This window comes from Ammodytes marinus (assembly GCF_949987685.1).
Source record: "Ammodytes marinus genome assembly, chromosome: 24".
Taxonomy (NCBI): Eukaryota; Metazoa; Chordata; class Actinopteri; order Uranoscopiformes; family Ammodytidae; genus Ammodytes; species Ammodytes marinus.
In genome coordinates this window covers 2,635,197-2,648,323 of record NC_137228.1, presented here as the reverse complement: position 1 = coordinate 2,648,323, position 13,127 = coordinate 2,635,197, and the positions used below count along the sequence as shown (strand labels likewise).

Below are 13,127 nucleotides of genomic sequence, written 5' to 3'. Positions count from 1 at the left end.
GAAATCATTGACATTGTGTGATGCTTTTAAGCGTTGTCAACATGAAGCTTTAGGAGACCATCTAATACACAGCCTAGGCTCTGTAAACGGGCATGCCACGAGCGACAGTGGCCCCTTTGTGAACATACCAGTTTACAGCAGTTGATTTGTGTTCTCCAGAATCGCTCACTACACCTTTAATATGGAGACAATTGATGTTGTTTTGGTGTTGCTATCCAGCTTAATATCTTATGCTTAAAGCTGGGGTGGAGGATTTGGCGAGAAAATGGCAGTTGGGAAAGAGATAAGAATCCAAATACCTCAACCGCTCCACTTGTTCTCTTTGGTCCCTCCCCTATGGTCCCTCCCTGACACGCTCTACACCAACAACGTCGTGCCAAAGTGAATGGACAGTCCCAACAGCCAATAAGAACGGATAATCGGAGCCTCGCTCTGATTGGTCCAAGTGTACAGCTCATGTTAACTTTGACCAATCAGAAATCATATACCCCAGCTTTAAGTCTAAAGTGAAGCCAATTCTTCTGTCAATGTAACCCCTTCCACCCTTCCTCCTCATTATACTGACCTTCCTCCATTCTTCCATCTATCCCTCCTCCTCATCCTCCCTTTTCTCTCCTACCTTTCCTCCAGTCCACTCCTCCGCCACATCCCTCTCTTTGTCTCCCACTCCTCTTCCAGATCAAAGAAAGTTATGTAGGCCAGTGGCTGGTGTGTGTGAGTGTGTTTCTTTGTTTGTGCACACTATTAGTGAATTCATTCTGCTCATCATTACCACTGAATATAACACATGTAGAAATGCAGAGATACAAACTGCATTACTATTATTAGAGCATTGCCTCAGTCTTTCCAGGATAACAACATGGATACATTGTGTAGCATGTGTTCAGATTGAATGGCTTTAAATGTGTAGGGCGGTCGACCACTCAACTACAGGGTTGGTGGTTCGATCCCCCGTCTCCCCGCCACATGTCGAAGTGTCCCTGAGCAAAGAGACACTGAACCCTGAATTGCTCCCTATATGAATGAGTGTGTGAGAATGGTAACGTGGGAATGGGAACAGGTCTCCCTTGAAAAAGAGGTTTCGGTCTCAATGGGATTTACCTGTATAAATAAAGGTTTAAAAAAAAAAAAATAAATAAAAATCATGATTAATCTTACTAACCCTGTGTTCCAATTCCCATACTTCCCTACTATTTAGTATGCCAAAAAAAGATTTAGGATGTCCCAATACATGCACGTCAATTGCAGTATGCTGAAAATACATAAATGCCCCACTAACTCCAATAGCATTTTGGAGTATTCGTATTTTATTCTTGACATTTCTCAACATAATGAAAAAATAAATCTTCCTCGTCTGATTTTTTTCCCTCTCCTGTGGCCCTTAAACTCTTCTGTACTTTAGTATGTAGTGTAGTAAAAAGAAAAGAGTATGCGATTTGGAACGCAGGGCATGTGTAGAAACTAGTGGCACATATACTTTCATTAGAAAAGAGAAGACTGCTTTAGGAAGCACACGCAGGAGACACACTTAGACACAGGAAGTAGTCAGACAATGAGAGGGGGAATGCATTTAACCCGGTTAACCTTTTCCTACAGAACACTGCTCAAGTGCTTCTGAGGGCTTCCTGCATTAGTTTAATAAGGGATGCGTTTCTTTGTTGTTGCATACCTATCCTACATGTGCTTTTTACTTCTTCGTCTTGGTTCTACAAATCTAGAAATTAAAAATATATATTTAAAAGGGGTGCTACGAGGAACTTTTGAAATATTTCTGAAACAGTCTTTCTTTGTTCCATTCTACATACTACATCAGACGATAAAAAGAATCTAGTTAGGATGCAGTAGGCACACTATTGGGACATACTTTTACTTATTTATTTCATCATAGCATTGCGCCTTGATCTTGCCTCTTGCTTTTATATCCGTCACATCCCCTGTTTGTTTTCATATGGAGGCTTCGTCGATGTGAAGTCACTTCAGGTGCGCACTGGATTACGGGTCAGAATCGGGCCAAATAGGATGCTGTTTTCAACACTTAAAAAAAAATCTCGGACTGATGTAGCAGGACATACGGGTCTTTCTAACCATCCTAAACTGGCCCCCCACAATCTTAACAACCTAAATCTTTTTTCGCACCATACTAAATAGTAGATAGTATGGGGGATTGGAACACAGGGACTATGAACCACATGATCTTGGACCCACCGTTCTCTGTGAAGTGGATCTTGACCTTGTTGGACTCAGCGCTGGTGGCCTTGGTCCAGGTCTGTCCCGCTTGCTGTTTGGTCCACGCTGTGATGTCACACCAGTAGAAGCCCCGGTCCGACAGCTGCACGCCCGCCAGCCGGAACAAGAACTCCGAGGGGCCCGACTTTGATAGAACGAGGCTGTCTCTGAGTGGGGGGAGGGAGGGAGAGGAGAGAGAGAGAGAGAGAGAGAGAGAGAGAGAGAGAGAGAGAGAGAGAGAGAGAGAGAGAGAGAGAGAGAGAGAGAGAGAGAGAGAGAGAGAGAGAGAGAGAGAGAGAGAGAGAGAGAGAAGGGGGGGAAGAGATTTGTTATTTGTTAGTCATGCCAATTAAGCTTTTTGAATTTGAGAGAGAGGGAGAGGGAGGGAAGGGAGAGTGTGTGTGTGTGTGTGTGTGAGAGAGAGAGAGAGTGTGAGTGAGTGAGTGAGTGAGTGAGTGAGTGAGTGAGTGAGTGAGTGAGTGAGTGAGTGAGTGAGTGAGTGAGTGAGTGAGTGAGTGAGTGAGTGAGTGAGTGAGTGAGTGAGTGAGTGAGTGAGTGTGTGTATTACCTCCTGTTGGGGTCCGTGGCTCCTCCATGCTGCAGCACGTTGTCTGGGCTCAGGCTCATGATGGTCCTCACGCTGCTCTCCTCGCTCTCCTGTGATTGGACCAGCACGGAGAAGCCCGCCTCCCCCAGGTTCTCCAGAGCCAATGAGCAGCTCATCTCAAAGGTAGCCCCACCCACCGAGGCCTCACGCAGGGGCTTAGCCACCACGCTGAGAGACGGAACTGTCAATCAAACCAAAACTATCCATCATTCATTGAGTTTGCGTTCCAAATCGCATACTCTTTATTTTTTCTATTCTACATACTACATCTGACCATAAAAAGAGTCTAGTTAGGATGTGGTAGGCATACACTTGGGATATAGTTTGACTTATTTATTTCATCATAACATGGCGCCTTGATCTTGCCTCTCGCTTTTATATCCGTCACATCCCCAAGTGTTTTCATACTAAGGCTCAGTCGATGTGACGTCACATCCGGGTGCGCACTGGATTGTGGGTCAGAATCGCCAAAATAGCATGCTGTTTTCAACACTAAAAATCTCGGTCGGATCTAGTAGACATCCGGATATTTTTGAGCATACTAAATCCGACCACAAGAATCAGGACATCCTAAATCTTTTATCTACCATACTGAATAGCAGAAAGTATGGGGGTTGGAATGCAGACACAGTGCCCAAATAGGGGGAACCCCCCACCCCCTCCCCCAGTTCACAACATGGAAGTCAGCACAGTTTACACCATGAAGACATTGTGACTTGAAGCTCAGCTATGTGCTTACTTCATTTTTTAAATTAGCTTAATTGGAGGGTCACCATCCGCAATGTATGGGACTGAGGCAGAGAAGACTTCTATGTGTGCTGAATAGGAGCTGAGACAAGAGCTCTGTTGTTATATTGATGGATGAAAGCATATGTGTAGACATTACAGTGCATTCATCAGACTCTACAGCAGGGTTGATATGACTGGGTGACAGCCAACTCTTTTTTATGCTTTTCTTAAATCACAAATGGGAGTTAATGTTTCTGTCATTAAAGTTAAGTTCATTCAGTTTTAGTCAACTGTACACTGGGCACAATGAAATGTGTCTGTTCACGTATCCTCCTCAAGTTCCCACACTCCAGAGGGGGTCAGAGCGCAGGGTCAGCCGTAGTACAGCGCCCCTGGAGCAGTTTTGGGGTTAAGTGTCTTGCTCGAGGACACACTGGTAGAGATGGTGGTGCACCCTAGATGTAATACCAGCCTCTACTAGATTTAGTGCCGGGGATCGAACCAGCGACCTCATGGTTACTGGTCACACCCCTTTCCTCTAGTAAGTAGAATAGGCCCTGGGCTATAAAGTGGGAAGGAAGTGGGAGTGTCTTACGTTTGGTGGCCCATCGTACGGTCTGCGGTGTGCTCTTGTACTCTGCAGCCTTCAGCATGACTCCCTGGCTGTTCACAGTCCAGGCAGACACAGTGCACACGTACTGCCCCATGTCAATGTCCTACACACACACAGGGGAACGAACACACACACACACACACACACACACACACACACACACACACACACACACACACACACACACACACACACACACACACACACACACACACACACACACACACACACACACACACACACACACACACACACACACACACACACACACACACACACACACACACACACACACACACACACACACACACACACACAGTTATGTGGGTTTGAAGAAAGCTTAACTGCCACGACTGCTCATTTCACATAGACAAATGCTTTTTTTTTAACCTTTATTTATACAGGTTAATCCATGTTCCCATTCCCACGTTACCATTCACACACACATTCATACACCGATAGCAGGCTAACTATCGACATTCACACGAGACAAGGTGGGTGAAGTGTCTTGCCCAAGGACACAACAACTATGATACAAGTCAGTGGCAGGGCGGGGATCGAACCTCCAACCCTTTGATCATTGGCCGACCCGCTCTACCACCTAGTGAGTGATACAGACATAACTTTGTTGACTTTCGCCTGCTTTAATTACATTTTAATGAAATTTTGGCGACCGTGGCTCAGGTGGTAGAGCGGGTCGGCCAATGATCCAAGGGTTGGCGGTTCGATCCCCGCTCTGCCACCTGTGTCATGGTTGTTGTGTCCTTGGGCAAAGACACTTCACCCACCTTGCCTGGTGTGAATGTGTATGACTGCTGTATGTTTGAGGTGGTGGTCTGAGGGGCCATAGGCGCTGAATGGCAGCCACGCTTCCGTCAGTAGCGTAGTTTACCACCACCGGTATGACTGTGTGTGAATGAATGGAACCTGGAGCCCTGTAAAGCGCTTTGAGTGCCTTGAAAAGCTCTATATAAATCCAATCCATTAGCATTATTATTATTGACTACCTTTGTGCGGAGGAAATGCAGTTTGAACGTGTTGGGCTCAACCCTGCTCAGAGACATTAGGCCGCTCTTCAGTCGGTCCGAATACATGTCGCCCGGCAACAGGTTACCATGGGCGTCTAGAGAGCCAATGGGATGAGAGCTCTGAGGGTCGTCCCCTACAGCTGGACAGATTGAAAAAAGAACAATTCATTATTTGCAAAAGGGGTTGGAAAGTTTCCGGTAAATTTCCGGGAAAGTTTTCTGGAAACTTTCCGTGGGAAGTTAAAGCTGGGGTATATGATTTCTGATTGGTCAAAGTTAACATGAGCTGTACACTTTGACCAATCAGAGCGAGGCTCCGATTCTCTGTTCTTATTGGCTGTTGGGACTGTCCATTCACTTTGGCACTGACGTTGTTGGTGTAGAGCGTGTCAGGGAGGGACCATAGGGGAGGGACCAAAGAGAAAAAGTGGAGCGGTTGAGGTATTTGGATTCGAATCTCTATCCCAACTGCTATTTTCTCCACAAATCATATACCCCAGCTTGTAATAAATTCCCGTTAGTTCCCATAAATTTTGCCAGGAACTTATTTTTTTTAAGATATTCTTTTGGCATTTTTATGCTTTATTGATAATGTAGAGACAGAGTTGAAATGGGGCAGAGAGGGGGGGGACGCCCTACAAACTGAGCTAAGGGCGCCCCCCTTGCCAGGAACTTTAAATAAATACGTGGGTTAACACATTAGAGATTGTGTTGAAAGCTGAGGTGACAGTTACCAGGCAGTGTGGTGTGCTCCCATGTGACACCCAGTCGACCCCCTACAGGTAAGTGGGTGATGTTGGTCACGTGACAGGCCAGCTCTGTGGGCTGTGACATCATATGGGGCTGCTGCAGGCTCTCCAGCGCCACACTCAAGCTCGGTTCTACGGAGAGAAAGAAATAAGCATTAACGCAATTCAATGAGTTGATTTACTTTAAACATTTAGGATCTTTAGAGTATTGAAGACCAACTTCACCGGTTGGAAATGTGAAGGTGTATTCAACTCTGAGATCGTGTGTAGTATGAATGTGCAAACATTTTTAGGGTTCATCCTAGCCTGAGAAAGGGGCAGAAAGAGCGTTTCATGGTCTCACCGTCTAACCCTACATATTCCCATGTGTGACATCTTCCGAGTCGTTTGAAACGACGCAATGCATTGTGGGGGGCGGTTGAATAAGAAAAAAAAAAGTTACCTATCGATCCATAGCACAAAATCTTCCCCGGAAGTAAGTACTCATCCGGGCATTTCTCGCCTACACAAATGGTAAATGGACTTGACTTATATAGCGCCTTCTAGCCGATTTTCTCAGCCCCAAAGCGCTTTACATATCTTACCACATTCACCCATTCATACACACACTCATACACCGATGGCAGTAGCTGCCATGCAAGGCGCTCTCACAAACTTGCATACACAACCGCAGCATACTTAAATTGGCGTCAAAATGAGTACGAGTAGGTCGTTTGTAGGGCTTTTTGAACACAATGATAACAGTGGATTTGGGCCACCTTTACATACAGTATAGTATGTATGTAGTGATACCGTAATGAATGGAATACTACTTTAAAGTATGAAGAATCAGAAACCCTGATGACTGAATAACTCAAACCTAGTAATAATACTATCCATTGACTTACTGTACCCAGCAAGACATCATTTAAATCATTGCCAGGTTTGGTGTGTGTGTGTGTGTGTGTGTGTGTGTGTGTGTGTGTGTCTGTGTGTCTGTGTGTCTGTGTGTGTGTGTGTGTGTGTGTGTGTGTGTGTGTGTGTGTGTGTGTGTGTGTGTGTGTGTGTGTGTGTGTGTGTGTGTGTGTGTGTGTGTGAAGGTGGTGAGGCAGGTTTCCAGATTGCAACACTACGTGTCACTGAACGGGAGAAACACACACACACACACACTGTATATACAAATAGTCACTGACACAAAACAGTGCATGTTGGCCTACCACACACACACACACTCTATAAATACGAGCACAGACGTAGGACTGTGCCTGAGTGCGTTTGGCAAACGAGGGTTTTTTGCATGATGTCATTTGGACGTCACACACACACACTGACTCATGCACTGTCACCATCTGTTGTGAGACACACACACACACACACACACACACACACACACACACACACACACACACACACACACACACACACACACACACACACACACACACACACACACACACACACACACACACACACACACACACACACACACACACACACACACACACACACACACACACACACACACACACACACACACACACACCGATGTGCATGCTTCTTCTGTCACTGAAATGTTGCCTTATATCTAATAGAGCACCAACCACTACAGTAAAGCAGTATACTGGATATTATAATACCTACATGTGTATAGATTGTGTTATCAGCAAATTACCCATATTTTGATGTCAAAATTCCATAGAAATTCACCACTTTGTAGGATAACATAATTAACAATAACATATTTGATTAAAATTCACAACGGCTGTGTTCGAAAAGCCATACTAACGTCCTCCCTCCTACATACTCAACATGTATATACTACATACTGTCTACTTAACCATCGATTGTGTATGCGAGGTTCGTCGGACCGTTTACACTGAAGTACACAGAAGCAATAACGAATTAAAATAAAAAACGTCCATGTTGTTTGGAAAGACGCAATGCATTGTGGGGCGGTTGAGTAGGAAAAGTAACCTATCGATCCATACAGAAAATCTTCCCAGAAGTTAGTACTCATCCGGGAATTTCTTGCATACCCAAACTCGCATACCCAACCGTCACATACTCAAATTGAAGTCAAAATGAGTATGAGTAGGACGTTATTATGGCTTTTTGAACATAGTCAGCTATTGCAGGTCCTCCTTGTCTTTTGTTCTTCCTGGTGGACTGCCCATGTAGCAATGCATCATGGGAAGTGGGCTGACCTGAAGGCCGCACAGCAATAGAATAGGAGCTGACTGGCAGACAATACACACACACACACACACACACACACACACACACACAAAGAGTGGAAGCTCACACTCAAGAGGAATGAGGAGGAAAATGAGAGCTAGTCAATTAAAAATGTTGCTCTCATGGTGTGTGTGTGTGTGTGTGTGTGTGTGTGCAGACGCAGTATGAAGGAATGTATACCCCCAGGCCAAAATGTAGGAGTTTCACTAGTGAGAAGAGCCTCATACCCTCAGTATGTGGGACACACACACACGCACACACACACACACACACAGCTGAAGTAATGGGAATATTTTGTCAACATCTGCTGTGTTGTTTATGTGTCGATGTATTTACAAGGGTAGAAGTGTGCATGTTATCTGCATACTTGTGTGTGTTTCGAGCACGTGTTTGAGAGTGGAACTAGGTTTATTGAAAGCTTTCTCCAGAGACTAGTTGCTACACACACACACACATGCTCCAAACAGTGTCAGAGTGTGTGTGTGTGTGTGTGTGTGTGTGTGTGTGTGTGTATAGATCTTTCTAAATGTAAGAGGGATCCTGAAGGAATGTTCTTTTAAAAAACAGGCCAATTGATGGATGCTGTCTTTTCTGTATTTCTTACGGATGTAGATGCACCACAAGTACATCAGTTAAGGAGAACTCCATTTCCCATGAGTCTCCTGTGTATGCCACAGTGTCTGCATGCTAACAAAAGAACACCCAAAGACTTAAAATAATTGTTTACCACAATTATTCATTGATTTTAGTGACAATTTCTTTTTTAAGTGGACTGTCACGGACACATAACACTACTTTCATATCCACGTGACTTCGACTGTGCAATATTCCCGCTAATGTACACATCTTTTTGTACTCATTATTAACCTGAATTCAATGCATTTCCACATAGAAAAATATAAATAAAAATATTATACCAGACCCTAAACATAAAATCAAATCAACAGAGCACTGCGTTAACAGTTCCCGTGTGCTACATTTCTGTTGCATAACAAATCTGACTTCATATCATCTCATAGCTAGTATTCGTCTGAGCATTGGCACCATACTGGGTGTAGATAGCATTGTTAGCATGCTAGCACAGTTTAGCTAGTAGCTTGTCCTTATTTGGTGTCCAGTATGACTCCTGTGTTCCGTGCATATAATGGGTGTCTCTCTCACACACACACACACAGCTAGCAGAGTGCAGGAGACAGGCATGACTAATCAATCAGCAGGACACAACATGTTAACTAAAGGATTGAAAGAGCTTCAGATTCCTCTGTGGCACTGCAGCACTGACACACACACACACACACACACACACACACACACACACACACACACACACACACACACACACACACACACACACACACACACACACACACACACACACACACACACACACACACACACACACACACACACACACACACACACACACACACACACACACACACTTACTTCAGAGAATTTTTGGAAACCCTTTTAATCTCACGTGTTTTATCGATAGTGAATGTATTTTAATGAGTTCTCTTTTTTACAAAAGCTGTTTTTATGATATTTATTAACCATTTGGTCAATTACTATAATTCCCAATTTTGAATATTCCCAAAAAATTCCTGAAATTAAATTTCCATGGAAAGTTCCCAGAAACTTTGCACCCCTTTGCAAACCCAGTCATGTGGCATGTGAAAAGAGAAAAAACTGTTCCGCTGTGTGTGTGTGTGTGTGTGTGTGTGTGTGTGTGTGTGTGTGTGTGTGTGTGTGTGTGTGTGCTATGTGAAAAAAAGAGAGAAATCATAGTTGTTTGACTCACTGATCTCTGCCACCTTGACGGTCACAGGGCTGGAGGTCTTCTCGGTGGCCATGTGCCACCTCTCTCCTCCCCCCGCCCGGCGCCCTTCCCTCTGGATGAAGGCGCGGACCCTGCAGGTGTAGAGCCCTCCATCCTCCAGGCTGACACCCCTCACTCTCAGCCTGTAGTCCCCCGCCGCTGTGCGCTCTAGGCTGGCTTCACCTCTCCCGCCCTGGGCCCCGGTAGCTCCAGAGGTGGATGATACGTTGGAGAGCACCACCACCCCGCTGCGGTCCATGGTGAGCAGGTCACGTCCGTCGGCCAGCCAGCCCACCTCCACGGCCAGGGACGGCAGGTTGTCGGCGGCCACGGAGCAGAGAAGAGTCAGGGTGTTACCCGGGGAGAGCAGGGGGGAGGAGGGGGAGGACGCAGACACACTGAGGGACTGACCTGGAGAGATGGACACACACACACACACAGTCAGTCATACTAAAACTGAACAATACTATACATCAAGTCAATGTGTGGCTGTTATTAGCAGATTGTTTTTCTTTATTTCAGAAGGGACAAGCGCACATTAATAAAACATGCAGCACCAGAGGTCAACATGGAAATGTGGCCATAACAGGTTGGTGGACATAAGCGTTTGAACGCAGACAAAAGCACAGACAAATTGGTCTGATACAATGCTGTTCTCAGTCAGTGTGTTTCCATGGGACAGCTGGATTGGATTATCACATATACCGAACTTGCCACTAGAACGGACCGCGTCACTTGTCTGAGTATACATGGCCTTTCAAATATTCGATAAATGTCCGATGCATGGCTGTCTCCATTATGCTAGGTGGCGCTGTAGCCCTTTCAACAAGCGGTTATAGAGCCACGTCCGGTTCCCTTCCGGCAACGACCCTACAATTTTTTTACGTCGTCTCCTTCCACTTCCTTGTGAAATCCTCCGCAGGGATTCTGGAGCAAGCGCAGAACGAGAACTCCGATATGCGATATCCGATCCCTGTATACATGCAGAGAGAATGCCGACTATGAACGAGTTATCTACGTGTTCTTATTCGACTTGTCTGTTATTGTGCCGATTTGTGTGAGAAGTAGATTGGATAAAGGTGTTTACATGCATTTTACAAGTCCTGTTGAGGTCTTATTCGTTTATTTACCCGATTATGAGTCTGCATGTAAACGCACCGACTGTCCTATTCCTCCAGAAAAGCTTCTGCTGTGTTTCCCCACACATAGCTAACGTATATTGATAAAGTACCATTATTACGAGTACTAGGGCCACATAGAGGATTTTTTTTTAAATAAACAAATTACGAGAATAAAACATGTTTTTACAAGAAAAGAAGTGGTAATATAATGAAAAATAAAGACGTAATTTTAGCCCTAGTTATATTTGAACAGTTATATTATTTTACTGAATTATCTTAGTTTTTTTCCCCCCGAATACTAATTACAATGTAATATTACAAACCTCCATCGTTATAATAATAATAACCATTATTATACTTTTATCAATAACTAAAAGAAATATTGTCATATGTTGGTTCCAGCTTCTTAAAAATCTGTTTTTAGACTAAATAGGCAGTTGGAACACATCCCATTATGACTACCAGAGGTTTTGTCATGTTAAAAATCACTAGTTTGAGTGTCAGAATATGGCCTAGTCTTCTTTAAAAAGGCGCTACGAGGAACTTTTTAATAATTCTGAAACAGTCTAATATTCCCTAGTCTAATATGTAACAGCAAACAAGACCATCAGTGCAAAGAATGCTATTTTTATGTCATTTTTCTTAATGCCTTTGTCATGGGTACGCTCACCCAGGAACAACAGCTGGCGTAGTATGGTCTGGAAACACACACAACGTACTGTGTGTGGCCAGCCAATGCGTTTTAGATTGCTGTTTACAGAGCCAGGGCTGTGTTTAAACACTATGGGTCTGGTGTATTGGCAATGACTTCTGGGCTGTCTTCATACATAAAAACATTACGTCATACATAAACGTATTACAGGGGCAAATCAGTGGACAAATCGAGACAAAACAATTGAATTAAAAAAATTCAATTAAAAAAAGGAGCGCAGGTTGTAGCTACAACCCATTAAAACTTGAAAAACATTTTGATCAAAATATCATTTTTGGGGCATCCTCAAACGGAAGGTGGAGGAGCGCAAGGTCTCTAATATCCACCAGCTCCGTGATGCTGTCATGAATGAGTGGAAGAGGGTTCCAGTGGCAACCTGTGAAGCTCTGGTGAACTCCATGCCCAAGAGGGTTAAGGCAGTGCTGGAAAATAATGGTGTCCACACAAAATATTGACACTTTGGGCCCAATTTGGACATTTTCACTTAGGGGTGTACTCAGCAGTTTAGACATTAATGGCTGTGAGTGGAGTTATTTTGAGGGGACAGTACATTTACACTGTTATACAAGCTGTACACTGACTACTTTACATTGTATCAAAGTGTCATTTATTCAGTGTTGTCCCATGGAAAGATATAATGAAATAATTGAAGAAATGTGAGGGGTGTACTCACTTTTGTGAGATACTGTACATGACGGAAATAAATATCGCGATACATTGCCGTATCGATATTTTTAGCACAGCCCTATTAAACACCCAACTTTTTTTTCCAGCGTGCACACAAAATAATCGATTTTCCGATTAATCGCGATTATCTCTCGAACGATTCCGAATCGATTCATAAAAGTTAATAATCGATTTATTATTTTATTTTAATATTTTTTTAACTAGTGTAGTGGGAGATTTTGCATATAATATATATCTGGACTCAGATATTGGAATGCTTACTTAGCCATTGTTTTATATAGACTTATAAGTGTAATTGGATATACTGCATGTTTGTTTGTGACTGAAACTGAGATGTAGATTGCCCAACGACCACTCGGACAGCCACGCCTATGTTTAACTTATTCACAATTACTCCTATTGTCCTATGCCCAAACTCCTCCCATGGTTAAGTAGGTACATTAGAACTGTCTGCCTCTCTACCTGTCTCCCCTTTCGAACCATTGTTAGACGCCTCCCCCCCTGGGGGGCAAATGTTCCTTAAATACATGGCGTTTTAAGGAAGAAGTGGTCACTCCTACAAGCATACTAACCTGTGTCTGTATTTGTGACCTCTCCGCGGAGATCCTTGCTGTATGATTGA

The 13,127-nt window shown here is 44.0% G+C and overlaps 1 protein-coding gene across 1 annotated transcript in view; it reads right to left on the bottom strand.

Moving 5' to 3' along the window:
* Positions 1 to 13,127, bottom strand: part of ptgfrnb (prostaglandin F2 receptor inhibitor b) — a 60,040-nt gene that overhangs the window by 18,206 nt on the left and 28,707 nt on the right. The window contains exons 5-10 of the mRNA XM_080053047.1: positions 9,968 to 10,396; positions 5,938 to 6,084; positions 5,183 to 5,343; positions 4,158 to 4,278; positions 2,795 to 3,014; positions 2,206 to 2,393 (exon numbers count right to left, since the gene is read on the bottom strand). Coding sequence (XP_079909173.1) covers positions 2,206 to 2,393; positions 2,795 to 3,014; positions 4,158 to 4,278; positions 5,183 to 5,343; positions 5,938 to 6,084; positions 9,968 to 10,396 — 1,266 coding nt within the window. The remainder of the gene's footprint in view (positions 1 to 2,205; positions 2,394 to 2,794; positions 3,015 to 4,157; positions 4,279 to 5,182; positions 5,344 to 5,937; positions 6,085 to 9,967; positions 10,397 to 13,127) is intronic.